The 22,709-nt window shown below is 37.4% G+C and overlaps 1 protein-coding gene across 1 annotated transcript in view; it reads right to left on the minus strand.

Moving 5' to 3' along the window:
* The window catches only part of ARSJ (arylsulfatase family member J), a 32,112-nt gene extending 16,057 nt beyond the window's left edge, over positions 1-16,055 (minus strand). The window contains exon 1 of the mRNA XM_032224463.1: positions 15,169-16,055. Coding sequence (XP_032080354.1) covers positions 15,169-15,497 — 329 coding nt within the window. The 5' untranslated portion in view covers positions 15,498-16,055. The remainder of the gene's footprint in view (positions 1-15,168) is intronic.
* Between the last annotated feature and the right edge of the window lie 6,654 nt (positions 16,056-22,709).

Consider the following 22,709-nt stretch of genomic DNA (forward strand, 5'->3'; position numbering starts at 1 on the left):
AATTAAATAAGCTCTTAAGCTCATCCAACAAGAATGATGATCTTGGACAGAGAATCAGGCAAGGAGAAATTGGAGTTCTAAGCACTTTGTTCCACATAGTTCTACACAACTAAGGCAGAGAGAAAGATAAGAAAGAAAATCTAAATAAGGTTTCGAGACATTTGACAAAGATGGAACTAGCAAGCAGGAATTAATAAAGCTCCAGGAGCTATACTATCTAGGACAGGGGTGTCAACTCAAGGTCCAGAGGCTGGATCCTTTTATCTGGCCTGCGGGGCTGCTCTGGAAACAGCAAAGGATTGATCTGCGGTGCCTCTGCCAGCAAAAATTGAGCTCGAAAGCCCATTTTCTCTCGCAAAGCACTCAGGCCGCCACAGGCGCCCCGACATGAGTGACGTCGAGCTGGCCATGCCCACTCTGGCCACGCCCACTCTGTCCCATTCCCCCTGTCAAACACAACCCTAATGCGGCCCTCACTGAAATCGAGTTTGACACCCCTGATCTAGGATATTATAATCTAGAACAGTGATGGTGAATTTATGACACACATGTTAAAGGAGACACACTATTAAACTTTAATGTACAGTAAGACCTGACAACAACCATTCTCGAAAACATGCCGTTTCATATGATGCTTGCAGGCTATGGAGGGCATGTGAGGATCAGATGTGCTGTAACATGACCTCCAGTCCCTCTGGAAGTCGCACAAGAGATAGACCCTCTGAGAACTGTATGCAATGTAGTTTCATTTTATATGCCAATTAGTGTACATTCAAAGTTACAATAAAGTTATTCTAAGTCTTCCCTTTTGTTCAGTGTGGTTTGACACACCTGCAGAGTCAAGTTAGGTGTTTCCTAAATTTTTGACATGCTGAGCCCAAAGGTTTTGCTGTCACTGAACTAGAGCCTTTTGTAGCACCAATTCTTTTTGGGACTTTGAACTTTTTAGGTTATTAAATTGGATGACATATTTTAGAAGTCAAAAATAAAATTAAAGTTGGCAATCGATGCAATATTTGAAATAATATTTGAAATAGTGGTATTCCGAGCAATCAGATGTTAAGCAGACAATCTATGATAATTTTAGCACATTCATTTCAGTGACAGATAAAGGAGTTCAGAGAGTCGGAGTGACAGAATCAACAAAGCAGTCCTTCAGAGAGAGTGATAGGAGAAAGACTGCGGACAGCATCTTAAAAGTGATTCCTTTTATGCAATGTTCAGTTGTAGGAAGAGGATTAAGAAAGAAAAAAAGAAAGAAAGCCAAGATTTCCTCTCTTTTTAAAGCTTTTTTTGCCATAGCAAAATGGGAAAAATTTCCAAGATAAAGCACTCTCAAACACACACATACAATATTTGCTAAGAAGGAGCAGCTTTTGCACAGAACTATTCACTTGCAAATGGAGAAAAAAATAGAAATTTCAGGAATGAAGACAGAGGGAAGGCGACGCAGATGGAAAAAGAATCACTTTTGCAGCTCTGAGCTCTTTGTACATAGAGTTCTGCTCTCTTGTTTTCTATAGAGAATACACTCACACACACATATATCGGGGTTGAATTAATTAACTAACTTTGTCAGTGTTGCACTGATGACATTATTTAGCCAGGTAATGAAATGTCTGCAAGCAAACAACAAAACTCAGAGAGCACCATAGACTTCACAATTTTTCTTAAAAATAATAAATAAAAAACCTTTTTATTAATGCTATTATTGCTTAAATATTGTAATTAAGTATAAGTATAATCTTTATTGTCATTGTACTTAAATAATTACATGGGAAATAAAAATAGAGATGCAAGAAGATATAGTATAAAAAAAGGACATTGCAAAAAAGAAATATACAACATGAATGTGTTTTAAGGGCTCTGTTTCATGATTGTATTGTCATTGACAGTTTTACTTGTTGTTGTTTATATTTATTATACTGATTCATCTTAATTGTTTTACTGATTCATCTTAATTGTTTTAATGTTTTATGAGATATGCCCCCACAGTCAATTGTTGAGATAAGCACTTATATAAATTAAATAAATATTTAACTCTCCTTTTATTTTCCCCAACCACTAATTGTTGCTTAGATATTCATACTTTCTTTAAACTTTTACAGATGGTGTTTATATCTATTTAAGTCTTTTAGCTGTTTGTTAATTTCTTTCTTTCTTATCTTCAAAGCCATGTTTATATGTCTTAGCTTGCCTTGCTCTATAATATGTTGTAAGAGAGCCATTCCTGCTTGAATTTTGTTAAGTCTCTGTTATAAATATATACTGTGAGTTTCACCATTGCCTCATAGTCTCCAATTTTGCCTCAATATCATATAATTGGCAAGCTTTTTGTTTTTCCAATGTTGTGCCAATTTCGTTCTGCTGTCAGCATTAATTTGAATAAATTGTGGTACTTTTCATTTATACCTTCTCGAATCACTTGATAATAAATGGCTACAAAGTGTTTTAACTTGAAATTTTATTTTCACAATTCCCTGAATATTTTGACATATTCCTTTCCAGTACTTTTGAATTGGCTAAATTCTTACTATGAGGTTAACAAATTTATGTTTCTTCTGATATCAAAGTGGCACTCTTGGGTTATCATTTTTATGACTCTATCAATGCATGCAGATATTCAGCACTATGGTTATAAAATAAGCAGAATATATGAAGCCTACAGCATCATACTTTCAAAAGGAGGAATTCATATAGGTGGGTCCATGATATACGGTAGCTATACCCGAGATATACGTATCTAACTCTCTAGTCCCCAAACAATACAATAAATCATCTGAAAGAAATATATAAATCACTATTTGTTGAATAGTAAAGACTATTCTATCACCACACCAAACTCAAGGAGGATAAATTCAGGCAACCACAGAGTATCAGTAATTCAGAAAAAGGTGCAAAAATTATTTGACAGATCATGGGATTAGACTATAATGATCTTGGTTGGTAAGAAAATTGTTCTAGTTTAGCACTAATCTGCAGCATTTGTCCTGTCCCCAATACCCTAAGAACGTGCTACTAAAATATGCAGGAAAAAATGTGACTTTTCAGACAGATTTCAGGCTGCGCTGGGTACTGGGTTGGGATCAGAGGTCGTATTCAGGTGGTTCTCTCTGGTTCGGGTAGCGGTGGCTGTGGGAGACTCCACCCACCCACCCCGACATAATGTGCGACCTTCTGAGCATGTGCAGAAGGTGGTGTATGCGAGCAAAGCAAGCCCCCCCCTTACATGCACACTCACATCTGTGAACTGGTAGGGAAGGTAAATGAATCTCACCACCGTTGGGACAGAATGATAAGAATCTTATCATTAAGCCTAAATTAATGCATCTCAATGGTTGTATAAAGGCTCAGCTGATCCATTGAGTGAACAACTCTACAAACCATTGTCCACCTATAGGAGGCACAAAATTCAACAGAAAGGAGTCCAGACTTAAAGGGGCAGGTATTTGTATTCCCTGACCTTTAAGTTTACTCAAGATTTTTGTTGACTATATTTATAAGAGGCTTTTTGAAAGTAGAAAAATAATATTGACGTATCTATTCAAATGCTGCTGACACGGGGAAAAACATTATTATAAACACCTACAGAAATTTGGTAAGATGAGATCTATTTTTCCAGAAACTTTGAAGAACCCTGATTTTCCTTCAGCACAATTATTTTTCCTGATGTTTAGCTGTTTCGCTTTGATTACCATTTCTATCAATTTGTACAGAAAAAGCATTAAGCTGACTGGCCATATATTCCTGGAACTCCCTGGCTCCTTTTTTTTAATGATATCATATTAGTACTCTTCTAGTTTTTTGAGCCTGAGGCTGACTTGAGGGACAAGTTACATAATTTTGCAACATAATCAGCATTTTTACATCTGCAGTCAGGTGGATGCCAACATGACCCAGTGATTTGTCACTGTGAAATCTCTCACAGTGTCCTATGAGTTGCTGAAGTAGCTTCTCCAGTTACCTCAATTTGTTTTAACTGTTTCAGTGCCCTTGAGAAAGTCAATAGGGGCATCTATCCTATATCCTCTGCAGTAAAAGGTAGATGCAAATATTCCAGCTTCTCTCCAACTTCCATACATTCCTTGATTCACTCCACTGGGTAAGATTCATTATGAGGAAGAGGTTTCTCACCTATCATTAAATCAGAATCTGCCTTATTGTAAATCTTTTATTTCATGCCCTGTGTTTGGAAATGAGACAGAACAGATTTTGACTTTCCATGTGATATCCTTCCATGCTTTTAAAAAGTGCTATCATTATGTCTATTGCTGGTCTATTGCTTCAGTAACTTAAAGCCAAGCATAACAGTTTCCTCAACTTTCTCTTCATGGGATTTGGTTTCCAGGTACTTAATTATTTATATTGTCCTTTTCTGTACTTCTTCCAGCTACTCTGAAAATTGGAAATAAACACAATACTCAAGATAAAGCCTAACAAAAACAGGATGAAGTGGAATAATTATTTCCTGCAATTTAGAAAGTATATTTCCACTAATACAGGCTAAACTTATTTTTTCCCTTTTTTAAAAATAGCTATGCAACATTGTTACTTCAAGTTCAGTTTGCAATCAAATACAATTTCTAAATCTTCTTCACAATTATCATTAACAAGCCAGATATCATCTATCCTATATGTTTTGTTTCCTAATGAGCTTTTCACTTGTCTTTATTAAATGTCAGTTACTGTTAGTCCACTTCTCTTAGCTATTAAGGTTATTTTGAATATTTTTTTCCATCTTTAAGCTATTAGCTATCCAATCCAGTGTTATCTGCAAATCAAACCCTTATCAACAAGTTGTGGGGTACTTTGTCAAATATTTTATAAAGGTCAAGCTATTTATGTCTACACCATTCCTACACAGTTACATAACAAATTCACCAAGTTTAAAAACAAGAGAAAAAAAATACTCTGGCAAGATTTCTCCTTGTCAAATCTATGCTGATTGACTTGTGGTAATTACCACATTTTTTCAATATTTTTACAAATCACTTCCTTTATGATCTGCTCTAAAATCTTTTCATGGAATGATGTCAGACAGATTTTAATCAGACCTTCTTTTTAAAAGATGGGAACAACTCATGTCCTCCTGCAGTCATCTGGAACTTGTTGATAGTAATTTCTTAAGGATGATACAAAAAGTGTGACCATTTGTGTTTTCCAAAGGAAAAATAAGACAGACAGCATCCCATTTCTACTCTCTACCTGTTCACATTAGCCTTTTGTAGGGTACAAAATAAAATTAGCTACCATATTAGCTCTTATTGTGGATGTAGCGAAGATGTCCTTGTTCGGTCGAGATGGTTGAGAGGCGGCAGCTTAATGTCTTGCCTCTTGTAGAGGATCGGTAGGAAATGCTACAGGAAAAAGTCAAGGCAAGCTTGCCCATCAATGGGAAGCTACATTACCCGCATCTCCCAAAGCAATGTTCCAAAACTATTATGTAATATTTCCTCTAGAGAAATAGTTGGCTTATAAATATGCAGAGCTAATCAGCTCAACTTTCCTGGGGTTGTTGGACTCTGTTGGAAATTATAAGAGGGTTACCTGAGAGTGATGGAATGAACCTATATATGTATCATGCAGCAATTGCCATTATTAACTCCCACAAAATATTGCTTTACTTATGCCGTAGACAGAGGAAAAATGGAAAACAGATGCTTCCCAATTATTCTCCCATTTTATTGAGAGCTGCACATAATAACAGATACTGTATGTTGAAAGATTACCATTTTGTACCCAAGTTGTAAAACAGAACTTATTACCACAATGTATATTGTATTTCTTTTTTCTTCCTCTTTTTTGACATATTACCACTTTGTTTTATTTTGGCTCATGGATTTTCTTTAAACGGAGAGCAATACTGAAATTGTATTTAACAGATCTTCTAGCCATTTAGAGTAAAAATCTACTGAGATAAAACATTACATTTAAATATGCTGTATCCTAAAAGCACACTACCTTTGGATCATAATCCAACGGACATCTGGTTCTCTTTCTATGCAACACAATTTGCTTCATATAGTGGAAAGTTTGTAAGCATAGAAGAAAGGAGTTCAATGGTATGTTACAAATGGTTCTGGTGCTAAAATGGACATGTTCCACCTTGCTTAATGGAACATTGCTGAAGTCTAGCAATACTACTTATTATATAAACAGATCTGAATATAAGATACACTACCTGTGACTCAAACCTCTATTTGATGAAGACCCTTGAAATGTCAAACTGTCAGTCAATTACTGTCAAGATAAAATCACAAAACTGGTCTAGTAAATATTCTGAGGTATTCATAACCAAAGAAAACTTTCAGGAAAAAAAAGAATATTGCTAAGATACTAAAGCTATTTTGAGTTATTCAGTGGTAAGGAATGGAACTAAAATCAAATGATGAAATGCTAGAGGACAGGTTAAACACAAGACTTCTAAACTGAAGAGGAAAATATATCCTGAAACGGCATTTTGATATAAAATAGATTAGGACTCCTTATGTTTAACTGCTGAAGAACTAATGAACTTTCTCAATTATTCCATTAATGGTGATACTATAAGATATCCTTCTACAAAGAAATGAGAGGAATTGGAAGGTTTCATTGATTGACACTTCTTAGGAACTGAAGAATAGGTGGAAGATCTACTATATTGCATGTTGTTGTAAGCATCTTAAAAACCTAAATGTACATTATTTATAATAAGATAAATAGACAAACTAAACTTTTCATCTGACCAAAATATAGTGATGAAATATTATTGCTATGAGAAAGAAGGTTCGACATTGTAGCTATTTTAGAACATAATGTGAAAGTGAACACATATTTGCACTAAGCAATTGTCATTTGACATTATTTAGTTCCAGGAGAAAAAAATATGTTCTGCCAAGTACTATAAAATGAACATTCTTATGAAATGTAATAGTAATAAAAGTCTTGGAGTACATTGAACAAATAAGATTAAATATAAGTAACAAGTAAGATTAAATATAAAGATCAAACTAATTACAATTGATACAGCAACAATGGAGGCATTAAAGTGTGTGTGTGGGAGGGTATTTACATCCTTTGAGGATCAAATATCAACAGTAAAGGAACCAGCAATGAAAAATATACCAAAAACTACTATTTGGTAGAGTAGACATGAAGGCCTTGGAAATGATACTGAGATGCTGAAATGTGTGACCAGGAGTATCAAACTTGATTTCATTGAGGCCATATCAGGGTTGTGTTTGACCTTGGGCATGGTTGGGGCAGGCATGACCAGCTCAACAACCCCTGGGCTCCCTTTTTGGCTGTGACAGCCTTCTGCAACCCTCTGCCAGCAAAAACGAAGCTCGAAGGACCAAGCTACATTTTCACTGACAGAGGCACCACAGGCTGGTCCTTCGCTGTTTCCAGGGTAGCCCTGTGGCCAGATTGGCCTTGAGTTGGACACCCCTGATCTGTACTAACAAATAATGAGTTATGTAGGCAATGGTCTATGCTAGCAAAAATTGGACTTTGAAGAAGAATAAAAACAGCATTGACATTTTTGAAATTTGGTGTTGGAGAAGACTCCTGAGAATATCATGGACAGTCAAAGAAAAACAAAATCCTGAAACAATTCAACCCAGAGTTCTCACTTCATGCACGAATAGCCAGTCTGAAAATTCTGTTTTGGATATATTATGAGAAGACGTGGCCCCTTAGAGAAGACTACAATCCTTTGAAAAGGAAGAAAATAAGGAGGATAAGCAGCAGCAAGATGAATGACCTCAATTATAGCTGTGACTGGTGCACTATTGGAAGATCTAAAGGATCATATTGGGAGCAAATCCTCCTGGATAAAATTTACCTTTTTGATCACTAAAAATTGATACTGACTTTGAGCATAATTAATCACAACCAACCAAACAACTGACCCACCATTGCCTCCAATAACTTACTGATAATTTAACACTGTTTATGGCTAAAACCTGGACTGTTTATATGTTTTGTCCCATCATTTCTTAATTGGTACTGACTTCTGCTGGAGTCCATCTATCATTTTATTTCCATTCACCTCTTTTGACTAAAATTCTGGATTTTCCATTTGCTTTAAATACTAGAATTATGAATATTTGTTGACATTTTAAGAACAATTTGCATTTTTCTCACTCATGAACCACTAAATCGCATAAATGTAATGTAGAGCTCCCTTATAAGAAATATCAATCCCCCCCTTTTTTTACTTTGTTATCCAAATACTATAATAGCTTTATCCTATTAAATAATTATTCTTAAATCTTTTTTTGTATCATTAAGTGGCTTTCTCAAAATTATTATACATCTAAATATATCGCTGCTATTACATCTATATCATTATATATTTGTTCCATCTTTATTACAATAAATGAAGAGAAGTCAGATAAGGCGAACTTATCTTTGCTTTACACAATGCTTTAAAGAGAACTCATTGAAATTGCATTAATCCAGACAGATAAGAGTATGGTGGAGAAATGTGGGCAAGGAATGAGAAATTCATTTAAATGAATTAATAAAGGAAACCACCTTTCCAAATATATACATATATACATACATATACACATACATATATATCAATAGGCAGCTCCTTGAAACAGTTGAGGGTATCTACAGCTATAATTTTAACAATGATATGGGAATACATTTCTTAGTAACAATTCTAATAAACATTAGAAACTCCAACAGATTTATATGTAAGATAGGAAATAATATTAATTACATGAGAATATTTAAGCATGCCCTCTAGCATTCTTCAAAGATTTGAGAACATCACCGAAAAGTAATCAAACCTTGATAATTTTTTTCTCTATAACTATAGAATATATCCTTATTACAGTCATAGACTAGCAATAGACATTACTTTTTACAATATTATTGTAAAGTGTCAATCAATATTATATATATATTTAGTGTCACAACCCCTGGTAAGCCCCAATTATGGGAGGAAGCTAACTGCTTCCATTATCTGTCAATCGGCTCGTCACAAGAGTCCATCACTAAATATACCTTCTTCCCTGGCTTCAGCTGATAAGGAGGAGACCTGTGGCTTAATGGCTAAGACGTAAGATGCAATACAGCACAGGTTCGAATCCCAGTAAGGGTATGGCTAGCTGATGAGAGCTAAATAGCTTGAAATAGATCTATACTAGTCTTCCTTTATTTATTTATCAGCACAAATAAACACACACACACACACACACCACACACACACACACATATATAGTACTGACATTAATAGTGGATAATAACATCACTGTTAAGAAAATACATGTTCTCAAACTGTTAGGGTCACTCCCTAGTTTGCGTGGGTGAAAAGCTGATAAGTATGTGAGTAAATAATGTTCCAAAAATTGTTAGAGATATCTCCAAAAATTGGAGATATCCAACTATAATTCTATAACCAATTTTTTTCTGGTGGACATGGCAGCAACACAGAATTTTGCCACTGCATGCGTGGTAGAGAGGTTTGGGTCCTGGAGGAGAAAACCTACATAAATAATTGTCTGCCCTCCCTGATAATATGCTGACCTATAAACTCTATATAACTCACAGTACAATAAAACATGTGAGATATCTTCAACTTCTCCTTTACCACACATACATACCCATTCTGCTATTGGTTTTCTCTTATACCTACTCTGGAGGAGTGCTGAAGGGAGAATGTTAAATCTGGCTCTGAAGAAAGCTATTATTTGTTTTGGGAGGATCAGATCATTTAGATATCTTGCCGGTTTCCACACACCCTGTTTGATTCTCTCCCTACTGTGGAGAGGCAACCTATTTAGTTCTTCTTGGAACTCCATGTCCTTCATTCTATTGATTACTACTTGCTTTGCTTGGTCAAAGTCTAGGGACATTAAGAATACTGGTGAGAGCCCATATGAGCCCAGCTTGTGATGTATCACTGTCAGCTTCTGCTTTGCTGTTGCTTCAGCTGCCATGAAATGGGGAGGGAGGGCACGGTATTTTGGGTGGGGTTACTCATTGTGCTGGAGGAAGGTTCTGGAGTTATCTGGATGGACGGACTACGCATGCGTGGGGGTTTTCCCGCTTAGACTAACAGCACCGACATTCCATCTTCATGATGCCTTTTGAAGTTATCTCACACCTGACACTTGAAGGACTTATGATTGGACTGGGCCTATGATGCCAGGGGGTGTGGAAAGGGCTATTCTAATATCAACTGCTTTCGCGCCTAATTAACCAGACTTTGCTATGCAACCGCTCTCTAGCCATATGTAATTAGTAAAAGTACTTTTGATTTCCTACACATGGAATCTTTGGGTCTTTCTTTCCTAATTATATTATGGAGAGATGCTGACAATCACTTGTGATCTATCGCCTGTTTCCAGAGAGAGGAGAAATTGTCAGTCAGCAGTGTGGGACAGTCCCTCTGGAAAGAAATGCATTTTAAGCCAATGAATGATTATCATCTTCCAGGCTCTTACCTGCCTCTACAACTAAGTTCAGAACTACTTTTAATAGATTTTGTTTTGACCTAGGCTTCCCCAGCCACAAAGCCAAGTCCACGTCCCGATAAACCCCCTTTATTTAATTTACAGTGAATTCCTCTCCAGCAAAGTTTTTCGTCTCCTACAGTCTTTCAAGATAGCTCACAATTACCGACCTTTATCAGTATTGGAGAGTGGTCAGGCCATATCTTTCAGACGCTGCAATAGTAGGCAAGAATTCAGGAATGAACTAATTGTGTCCTGCAAACACCCCTCCCCTTTTGCTCCTCTTTTATTTCCTATGTGAGGGGCCATTCACCATCCACTGTGGGCTTACTCCCGAGTCGACCTTTGTTTGTTAGCTGTTCCCTTCAACTGCTGGCAACTGTGCATGCACACACTGCCTCACTGACGTCTGACTCGGACGGCAGCTGATAACTGTCAGATGATCCTGGCCCCATCTCTACCTCCAATGCAGAACTCTCATCAGGGCCTTTCCAGGACTCCAGGACTGGCTCATGTTCCTCCCCAACCTTCTTACTGTCCGAATCTGCTGCCAGCTCCGCTGGCCACTGGTGGGCCAAAACAGATTTAAGTAAATAGATAGATGTTCATATAGAAGATAACATTTTGATAGTAAGCACACTTAAACAATTTTAGAAGATGCTTATGGACTCTCTTTGCTGAAGTTATTATAACAAAGTCTCTTTGGAGGTATTCTACAATCTACAACTTAAAATAGCATCAGGGATTAAAGTTAACAAGTTCACCTCCAATGCTGTATTATTTTAAGAGTAAACATGACCCTTGAAATTGGTTTAAAATGAAATACTTTTGAAATAAACATACAGGTACATTTTCAGAAATTTAAGGAGAACATCAGGAATTGCTTTGAAATCCTGAACCTCAATTGTAGAGAATCAGGAGCATTATGGAATGAACTTCACCTGGGGTAAAGAATGGCAAGTGTTTTAAATTTCTATTTTGATGTGTTGCCCCTGTATGAAGTTTTATTGGATTTCTTTAAAATTTCACAAAATTGTAGATCTTATCAAATAGCTTCCAGGTGACACATCTCTTAATAGATAATTCATAAATAGTGCCATAAAAAAGAGTTAAGGTTTGAAGATGACAACAAATGAAACGAACTTAGCTTTTGTTCATCCACTTGAAACTTATTTAATTTTGCAGATGAAAACCTCCTGGTACAAATGCCCTGATTTATTCTCCCTTCCAAGGAAGACAGGGTAAATAAAATCAGGTCAAGAATGATACTATTGTTCTATGGGGTATATCTAAGGCGGATTTAAAAACCATATAAAGATTCTAAATTATACACAAGTGATAGGTCTACTTCATTAATTAATGTAGATAACATGGTTTTAATTACTTTATTGTCTAGGTGGTTGCAGAAGCTAACCAACACCCTCAGTCAAGGCTTATAAAAAGTCAACAAGAATTAGATGCAGAGCCCAAGGCAAATAATCAAGGATCATTATATTGTTTGTTTGACAGCATGTACTGGAGGAGAGCTACCAAAAGAATAATGAAAGACATCCCTGCAAATAAACTGATGCCCTGATATTTATTTATTTTAGAAAGGAAAGGAAATGATAGAGGCATACATATGTTGACATATTAGATGATATACCGTGTTTCCCCCAAAATAAAACAGGGCCTTATTTTCTTTTGAGCCCCAAAACAAGCGCTTAGTCTTATTTTCAAGGTGGTCTTATTATTTTTGAGGTGCAGGAGGCAGCAAGTATATAGTCACCTCATGGCTGCTGCTGTGTTGAATATTTTCAGGGAGGGATTATTTTCAAGGGGAGGACTTATTTTAGCACATGCGCTCAAAAGCTCAATTGGCTTATTATCCATGGAGGTCTTATTTTCAGGGAAACGGAGTAAGCATATATATCAATTAATAACTCTCAAGTTGTTTCTCTCCCTTCTACCATAACCATCTTAAAAAAATATTAATAAAAAGAAACATGTCAGTGGGTTGCCATAGGCATATTGTGATAAGACTTGGATACTCCAAGACTTCATTCATTTACTGTCTTTTTCTATTCTATTGACATAGTACCATTCTAAAAGTTTCCTCCTGCAGGCAATGTATGTTTATTAATTGATTGATTAGATATAGCTGAAGACAGAAGGAACTTCAGTTTAGTAATATCTACCTGTATAGTTTCAGAAAAGGCCTTTGATTTAGTTCAGATTAAATTTTCAAAGGTAATAATTAGGTTGCTGGTTTTCTAAGGGATTTTGTTCATTGGATTGCCATGGTACATTAGAGTCATCAGAAACCATAATTTCAATCTCCTTTGAGCAACAATGTGGTACTTGGCAGGGCTGCCACTTCATCCTTGCTTTCTAATTTGATCTTTTAGATAGAATTGTATGGCAATCTTTGGACAATGTGGATATTGTTTTGGTAGGATATTATTTTTTTATGATATTTTGCAATAATTTATATAGGTAGTACAGTGTTTTAGAAAATGTTCTGGCTATAAAATTAATTGGGATAAATCTTGCTTACTTCCCTTAGGCTCTAGCATATCATTGCAGTATGTAGAGTCCAAAATCTGAGTTTTGTTGCTTATATTTATTAATTGAGACTGCATATTCCCCAAAATATTTTAAATAGATAGAAATATGTTGAAACGTTAAAAAAAGTTTTATTAAGTAAATAGATGTATTAAAATTCCATTTTGACTGAGGGTAACATTAATTTTATTAACATATATTGCCCCTTATTTGATTTACCTTAGAAGTATCCCAGTGTTAATAGCAAATTTTTTTTCCAGGTTGATAGATTACTTAGGAAGTTTATTTAGGAAGGTAGCTCACCAAGGCTTTCTTTAGCTGAAGTAACTATAATTTGAGCAGTGATGGTTTAATTTATCTGATTTGCAAAAATATCATTGCACTTAGATTATAACAGTCATAAATATGTAAGTGAAATATAATCAATCATAATGCTTTATGAAAAGTTTTCTTTGCTGGAAAATTTTTATTTATACTTTCAACAGTAATGGTATAATTTCTTAGAACTTCTAGTAGATATGGAGTCTTATTTCCAGGACTACAGGCTGGGGAAAAACTTTGGGCTATATTGTGGTATAGACAGGTTCTCATTATGAATCTTTAACTCTTTGGAAAAATTCTACTTTTAAATAGGTTGTAAACATTTTATTGGAAAATATGTGTGGAAGCTAGGATAGCAACTTTAATAAATTCTTATATAAGGCTTTTTTCCTTACTTTAAAGAGAATTGGGCGTTCTTAGCTCCCAACGGTGGCAGTATTTTCAACTTGGTAAGCACATTTAATGACTCATTCTGGCTAGAAACTTTAGCTGCTTCAGAGGCACCTGTGATGTTTTCCTATTTGATGGAATTTACAACAGAAGTCAAACCAGCCACGTATCTATCAAAAGTTCAAGAATGTTTTTACAGCAGATATTACTGGAATATACTAAACATGGATTAAAGAATTGGAATCTCCAGTATTACCCCATTAATAGATTCATCTGTAAACGGTGTTGATAAAAAGCTGATTATAAGAAATGTATTTAGAATGTGTTAGGTTCCCCAAAGGATGTACTGTAAAAGATGAAGATTAGATTTTCTTGGTTAGAGATGTTCAAAAATTTTGGTTTCATTAATTCATATAATACGATCCTGTGAATCTTTGATACTTGAGGACTTGTATTTTAAGTTACATAAGTAGTTTTATGGGGAAACTGCTAAACTTTAAAGATATCAATGTGACCATCAATGATATACCAAAGCTTTCCAGGAGGAAATATAGTTGTACCAGGCATTGTGATGGCTAAAAGGATAATACTGAGAAATTGGAAAAGTGATATTATTCCGGATGGTAAAGTTTGCCTTTGGAAATGTGTAACTTATCTCTTTCATGCTAATCAAAAGATGAAAGGATGCGCCCCTCTTGGCATAGATTTAAGATATTTTGCAATATTTTCCATTGGATTATAATATCATATTGTACATTGTTTTTTGTAAGCTAGTGATTGTAGTTTAATATATAAGGAAGCATTTTTCCTGATTTGTTTTCTTCTTTTTATTTATTATGGATTGCTTAATTTAGTTTGATTTTTGTTTTTGCATTTTTTTATTGTTGTATATTGTTTGTACTTCATAAAAATGAAGAATAGTATTTAAGACAAATAAAAAACAATGCTACCTAGATACTATTGACATGAACAGAATGACAAAAACACTGAAGTACTTCTATGCAAATTACATGCTATTGAAATATTATGAAATCGGTAATTTTAAGTTACAACATCTACCTAAGAAAGGATGGATTTAACGAAGTACAGCTATTGGTTAAAGTCCCTGCTTCCAGGTGTGACATGTTAGTCTGTAACAAATGCCAACAATGTGGAGTTGTGATGCTTTAAAAAGAAAATGACCTCATAAGATTCTCTCATGAGCAAAATAAGATTCCCAGTTATCTGGAAGCAAGCCCACCCACTAAATTCAACTAGACTTAATTCTGAGCAGTTATTTTTGGAATTGTGCTCAATTGATGCTTAGGATCCTCAAATTGGTGTGGTGTCCAAGAAATAAAAGACCCCATAAGTACATCAAACTGTTTTTTTAAGACTAATCTATTAAATAAAACAAATGTTTTTCCCCAGACAAGGTCATTGGGATCAAGTTAATGATCTCACACACTCCCATATCACCTACCTCCCAGTGATGAACTGACTTCTGGACGGGGTGCACATGGGTTGGACATAGTAATTCTCTAGCTTAACTCCTTCGGCGGCGAGTCTATCCAGGGTTGGAGTCCGAATCTCTGAGCCGTGATAACCAACGTCTCTGAAGCCCTGGTCGTCCGCCAGAATGAAGATGAGGTGCGGCTGGAAAGGGGGAGGCGGCGTCCCGGAGTCTTCCTCTTCCAACTTGGCTGTCCCGTTGGGTTCCTCGGGGTCTTCTGCCGTCGTCCCAGCTAGATAGCCTTGAGCGAGAAGGCTGAGCACGGAGAAACCGGCGGCCAGCAACCCCCCGGCTCGCATTTTCCTTAGGCAGAGCCGGGTTCAAGCGTTACTCGTCCCTCCCGCGTCCCTTTTCCGAAGGTGGAAAAGAGAACCCGGGACTCAAGGAGTCTTCTCCAAGAGGCAGTATTGGAGGGAGGAGGAGGGCGAGCCCATGGCATACGTCGCCCGGGCCAAGACTCGGGAGTGTCCAGGGTGGGACGGCAGAGGAGGAGTCGAGGTGGTCCCGGCGGTCTCCAACCACCGACGGCGCGCTCGCCTGGTTTTCAGCCGCCGATACTGACCGCTCCTTGCTTCATCCCAACCTGATTCAGCAACCCAGGAGGAAGGCTGCAAGGCAGCTCTCGCCTGCCAGCTGCAGGCAAACGGGAAGCACGCCCTATCTATGCCACCGTCCCACCGCTGGCGGGACAGGCGCGGGGAAAACTCCCGCGCGCCCGTTTGGTCGACCTCCCGGATTTCTCCAGGCAATGAGTTCTTCCACCCGAATTGCGCTCTCTCTCTCTCCCTCAGGAGAGGAAAGGAGCGAGCCGCCAGGGCTTCGCTCTTTTCTCTTGCCGCCACCGGCGAATAACTCCCGCTTCGTTTCCTTTCCCTCTCCGCCCCCGCCTCCCTTTGCTCCCACCCTCCCTTGGCGAGAAAAGGCCAAACAAGCGCCCGCCTCCAGGCCTCGGTCCAGAAGCGCGCACGCCCTCCGTCGCCGGCTAGAATGGACCAGGAGGAAAAGTGCTGGCTTAGTAAACGCGTTTTGGGAGAACTTTGCAAATTTAGGAGCGCCGGGACTCATCAAAAATATTATTTGGGTTTTTTTTTTAAAAGAGAGAGAGAGGGGGGGGGGAGGGAGGGAGAGCGATTATATATATATATAAATATATATATATATATATATATATATACATATATACATTACATACATATACACATATATACATACATCATACATACATACATACTATACATACATACGATTAGAATTAGGATTAGGATTATTTCATTTATATGCCGCCCTTTTCCCGAAGGGGACTCAGGGCGGCTCACAACTCAGTCAAGGGAAAAGGAGGTACAAACAGGGGATAACAAAGACAAACAAACAATACACAATTTAAAACACACAACAACCATACCATTCGAGAAGGGGGGGCAGAAGCTCTTTAGCCCCAGGCCTGCCGGAATAGCCAGGTTTTAAGGGCTTTGCGGAAGGCCTGGAGGGTGGTGAGGGTTCGAATCTCCACGGGGAGTTCGTTCCAGAGGGTCGGAGCAGCCACAGAGAAGGCTCTCCTCCGGGTAGTCGCCAGTCGGCATTGGCCGGTGGATGGAATTCGGAGGAAGCCTAATCTGTGGGATCTAATCTGTCTATGGAGGTAATTGGCAGCAGGCGGTCTCTCAAGTACCCAGGTCCAATACCATGAAGGGCTTTATAATAGGGAGAGAGAGAGAGAGAGAGAACGAACGGTTAAAAGAACGAACGGTTAAAACTAGAATCAAATCAAAAATCAACGTGGTGTTTCCCATTTTGTACAACAAAAAAGTGTAAGAGGTTGGTGAATTCTTGAAGGAATGTATACAGGTAGTCCTCCACTTGAAGATAAAGGTCCCCCGTGCACATATGTGCTAGTCTTTTCGACTCTAGGAGGCGGTGCTCATCTCCATTTCAAAGCTGAAGAGCCAGTGCTGTCTGAAGACGTCTCATGATCATGTGGCCCACATGACTAAACACCGAAGGCCCACGGAACACTTACCTTCCCCCACAGGTAGTTCCTATTTTTCTACTTGCATTTTTACATTATTTTGAACTGCTAGGTTGGCAGTAGCAGGAGCTCACTCCCTTATGGGGTGCGAGGGATTCGAACTGTCAACCTTTCTGATTGACAAGCTCAGCATCTTAGCCACTGAGCCACTGCGTCCCTTGTCCTCCATTTACAAACAGTTCATTTAGTGACTTTAAAGTGACAATGGCACTGAAAAAAGTGACAATTTTTCACATTTATGACTGTTGCGGTATCCCTGTGGTCCAGTGATCAAAATTCAGATGCTCGGCAACTAACTCATAGTTATGACGGTTGCAGTGCCCCAAGGTCATGCCATCTTCTGACGAGCTGATGGTGGGAAAGCCAGATTCATTTAATAACTGTTACTAACTTAACAACTATTGCAAGAAAGTTCATAAAATGGGGCAAAACTCACATAACAAATGTTTCATTTAGCAACATACATTTTGGGCTCAATTGCAGTCATAAGTCAAGAACCATCTGCATACCTAGCTGGGGGAGGAATTATGTAGGGTTGCTCTGGGTTTTTTCGAAGCATAATCTTCTCTAGCATCCTTATATATTTAGACTAGCCAATAACTCAGTGTTGCCTGGGTATTTATTTTAGGGGGAGAATGTCTGGATCAAAAGTAATTTCTAATGTTGGATTTTCTCCCTTACCAGAGGGAGCCCTCTTGTGGAGTACTGTGAAGCCGTTAACATGGCAACTCCACTACACTGCACAGTAGAAGCCATTTTAAGGCACAACAGGCTATTTCTTAACAGACACACACACCGAGGGGTTTTAGGGGTGTCTTACCACCACAGTATTTGTTTCCAGAGAGTAAGTCATCTGTGTACCAAGTTTGGTTGAAATTGCTCAAGGCGTTCCAGAGTTATGCTGGAACATACACGCACAGCCATTTTTATATACATTATTCAAGCTTTAACAGGCCAGTGAGCAGACTACTGTAATGTTATCAAGCACTAAATCGCATTTTCATTTTATGGTCCAAGGAATTGACAAGACTTCCTCCTTCACAAATTCACAGGCAAAAAATTCCTTGTCTCTGCCTTTTTTTGTGGTCTAGCCTTCCATTGCCTCATCCGTGTTTCCTGAAAAGGAGAGAGTCAGATATGTGTCAGACGCTGCTTGGAGATGTGTCATGTTCTTTCCTACTAGTTTCAAAAGGGTGTTAAACACTGTATGGCAGAATTCATGTAACATGTCAAAAGCTAAGCACAAAGCAAACATTGCTTTATTAATGGGCCAGCTAGAAGCAAAAGAGATAAATGAGAAACCTGTGTGGCCTCTTAATATAATCCCAAGGCCAGAAAAAAATATTCTAATGCTACCTAATGAAGCAACCATTATATAGGACAGAATTAGTTGTCCTCTGGCCAACATTCTAAACTAATTTGGCTAGGATTTGTATTTTTGCATCTTGTGTGAACTTCAGATACTGTAATATGTTTAGTTTGTGGTGCAATTTGCTGTAGAACTCCAGGGAGATGGATAAGCAATGTTAAAAATAACGAAGTTTAAAATGATGTTTGGATGCAGCCAATATCTGTAATTCTCAACTCTGAAGGAAGCTGTTTGGAAGATGCTTTTTGGCAAGTATCATTTGTAGTGGAAGGGTGAGAATAGTTACATCTGTTGCAATTTTTCCTTTGGCTCAGCAGCCAATTGTGCAAGAATTCTATCCTTTGTATCTGTCTTTCCTGTAGTAGGAATGTTAGAAAACCAAATGTGCATTGAAAAAATTATTGCAATTAATCATTTGTTTGTTTGATTTATGCTGAATGTTTTATTCAGGAATTGAAGACAGCATCAGCTTTAAAAAAAATTGTCCCATCCATAAACTTTCTTGGACTACAAAGTAGTTGAACAATTACACGTAGAAGTGCCTTGAAAGACAAATGTGTGTAAAAGAGAGTTAGGATAGTGGTGAAGAACAAAACTGAGAAGGGGATGTTAAAGAAGAGGAAAGGAAAAAAACTGTAAAATTTTTGAAACAGTGACTATAAATCACCAATTTGGGAATGGTATTACTGGTTTTCCACTTGAACTGATTGGGATAACCACCAGCGTACTTTCATCCTTCTTTTCCTAGACTTGCAAGAGGTTTTACAATATTTTTCACGCTTGTTACTTTAATTTTTCCAGTGTTATTTGCTTTTAATTCAACATGTATGTATTGCTGGTACTGCACACATGTCTCTAATTTTGAAAGACATGTTCATTATTCCTATTTTCCCATCACTGTTTCCCATTTTCAAACATTCAGGCTATTTTCTTTTTGTACTCAGTTTTTCTTAAATCTACTTTGTACTTGGTAATGGTGCTGTATGTCTTGAAAAGTCTTTACAGCATCCTTTCATAGATGTTTATTTCACTATAAAAATACTTTTTCAATGCTTCAGATGCAGAAAATGTGAATACAAAGTATTTATTTTCTACTATATTGTCACCATTGTGGTACCATATAAGAATATGCCTACAAATATAACTTTAAAATAATACCAACTGGATTTCATTTTAATGTATGCATACAACATTTTTTGCATTTTATTTGTTGCAATATTACAATTTACTGAACATATAAAGCATTCATCTTATAATTAAAACAGTTTTAGTCTCACAAAAACAAGGAAAACCTGATTGATATTCTTTACCTCTCAGGAATTTTTCCAGAATTTCTGCAAACTGAAATTTGAAAAGTAGGAAAGGTCACATGTGACAGTTATAAACAAACAATTTAATTATTGATTGATGGAATGATTATGAGCCATTACTATTCACTCTTAGTGACCACATAGATATTTTCTTCATGACATCTTGTCCCTAGCCTGATCCTTCAAGTCAACTAATGTTGTATTCACTAGAATTGTAACTGAATCCATCCACTTTGTTGCTGGTCATCCTAATGCTCTCTTTCTTTCTACATATTCCAGCATTAGTCTTCTCCCAAGAGCTAGATCTTCGTATAATGTATTCAAAGTTGGATAAATTCAGCCTTGTTTGTGGCTTGAGTAAAACTCTTGGTTAATTTGCTTGATGATTCATTGATTTGTTTTCTTGGCTGTCCATGATGTTCTCAGGAGTCTTCTCCAACATCAACGTTCAAAGCAGTAGTATTCTATTGCTACTAGAATAATATTCTATTTCTTCTTCAGAGTTCAACTTTCTCTTCTACAGAATGTGAAAAGGATTACCACAATCCTACCAAATGCAGCCAAGGTGTATTTTGTCATTACTTGTTCTTTTACTATTAATGACTGATCATAAAAGACATAATGTATTGCAACTTTGATATCTTCATTGTTAATGTTAAGACTGGTTGTTCTATCTGTTGTCATTAGCTTGATCTTCATTTTATTTATTATGCTCTGTTTTCTCACTTTGCTTCGTGACTTTAATTGCTAGAGTTTGCAGATCCTTTGCATTTTTGGCTGTTAGGATAGTGTTATCATAACAGAGATATTGGTGTTTGTTTCTCCAATTTTAAAACCATGCTAATTACTGATTATTCCATACTTATAGTAAAAAAAAAACTTCTTATCTCTTGCTTTTTAGGCAGAATTGGAAATATAGGTATAAGAATCCACTATAAGAATGAGAAATTTTTTAAAAGAATGTATTTGAATCCTAAATCTATGATGAATAGAAGGCATAGGGCATCCAAGGCTGTAAAAAAAAATCAGTGTAATAAACGTTCTTCGTGATAAAGAAATTCCACTATCCTCAGCTCTGAACATGAATATATCTCTACTCAATCTACCACTTATAAAATGATAAAATAATTAAGCATTTTTAAAATAAATTAGAGGGTTGGAAGGAGGCAGGAAAAGAGCCATTTAGTGAACTGTTAGAACAGAAATAAAAGCAATTAGCTCCTGATTATTGGTTTGTAAGAACTAATTATACAGAAGCAGGCTTGGTTGCTTTATCTGTATGCACATGTTGTTCTGTTTGCTAGGGGAACATTAATTATAGTAGCACATTTTCTCTCATTAAGAAAGTCTAAACCTCCCTTTAACTGGAAGTAGTGATCAGAAAAAGAAACTAATGCAATTTGCAGATGATAATCTTGCGGAAATAGTGATCATTGTTGTCTTTTAGTACTTTCACTGCTGAAATCCTGTAATCCTACCAGCAGAATACAAAATTGCTTAAACACGGCAGACAGGCAGGGTGGGATTCAGCTGGTTTGGACAGGTTCAGGTGAACTGGTTCCGGTTCGCCCGAACTGGTCAGAATACAGATAAAGCAACCAACCACTGTTCCAGTGAGCAGTTGGCTCCACCCACCTGCCCCTGCTCTTTCCTGTCCTATATTTCCCTGTTTTTTAGCTCAATGGATTGCTGCGCATCAGCTCTTTTACTCACCGGCTGACATAGAAGGTAAGTGTTTAAGCTTCAAATGGGCAGTTTTCGAATGCTGCGTGTGCAAAGCATGCATGTGCGCAACCACCAAACCGGTTGTTAAACTGGTTGCATCCCACCACTGCAGACAGGCATAAGAAAAGAGAGAATTTATTTTGTTTCTTCCTTCTCTGTTGTAGTCCATGTGTCCCAGTAACAATTATTGAAGTAAGCCTTTCACTGCTGTATTGAGATGAAATATAGCAGCTATGAATTTTCGGCTTCAAATTTGGAAAGATAGTCCAACTCATACACACTGCATTAAAAAAAGCAAATGGTTTGTTACTGATAATGAGACAGTGCCTTTTCCCCACTTTTGCCTTGCTACTAAGGCAGCAGCTGCAAAGCTAGTCAGCAGGGCACTGGGACCAAACCTATTTCACGGCTACTCTTCATTGTGCTGAGAGCCACAGAAAATGAAACAATTTCTCTCAACCTCACAGGTAAACCTATTCCACAGACAATTAGAACTTGAGCTGGATTGCTAGATAGAGGCAGGACAATTCAACCTATTATATTCAGGTGTTGGAAGAAATATCCATCTGGATTCACTTCCAAGCGGGGAGAAAGACACTGGAAACATGGAGGCTAATTAGAAAGCTGATTTATTAATGAACAGGACCACGGGTTTGAGGTCCTGGTGCAGCTGAACACATGGAGTCGAGAGAGAGAGAGGTATTTATACCCTCTCTTGGGCTTTGAACTTGAGCTTCCTATTCCTGTGGCAAGGGCATGTATTTATTGGCTGTCAGACTCCCAGGAGGCTATGCAGGTGTCATAGCTGAGGTTGTCTGAGATAGGTTTGGTTGAACCTTGCTGAGTGATGAAATGTTGTGCCATGTGGTGAACTCTGCTGATAAATAATCCCATTATGTCCTGGAGGGTCATCACCCTGGAGCTGGAGGCCTTTTGTCTTGTATATAGGCTGCCCCTCTTCTCAATGGGCACCAAATACCTGCTGGAGGCAGGGATCTGCAGGGAGTTCTCTTTGTCTTTAAAAATGTGTTTCTCCTTTTCTCATCCAGGAAAATATAATATTCTGCCTTTTTAATATTTC

Source organism: Thamnophis elegans, chromosome 9 (assembly GCF_009769535.1).
Source record: "Thamnophis elegans isolate rThaEle1 chromosome 9, rThaEle1.pri, whole genome shotgun sequence".
In the NCBI taxonomy this organism is placed as follows: Eukaryota; Metazoa; Chordata; class Lepidosauria; order Squamata; family Colubridae; genus Thamnophis; species Thamnophis elegans.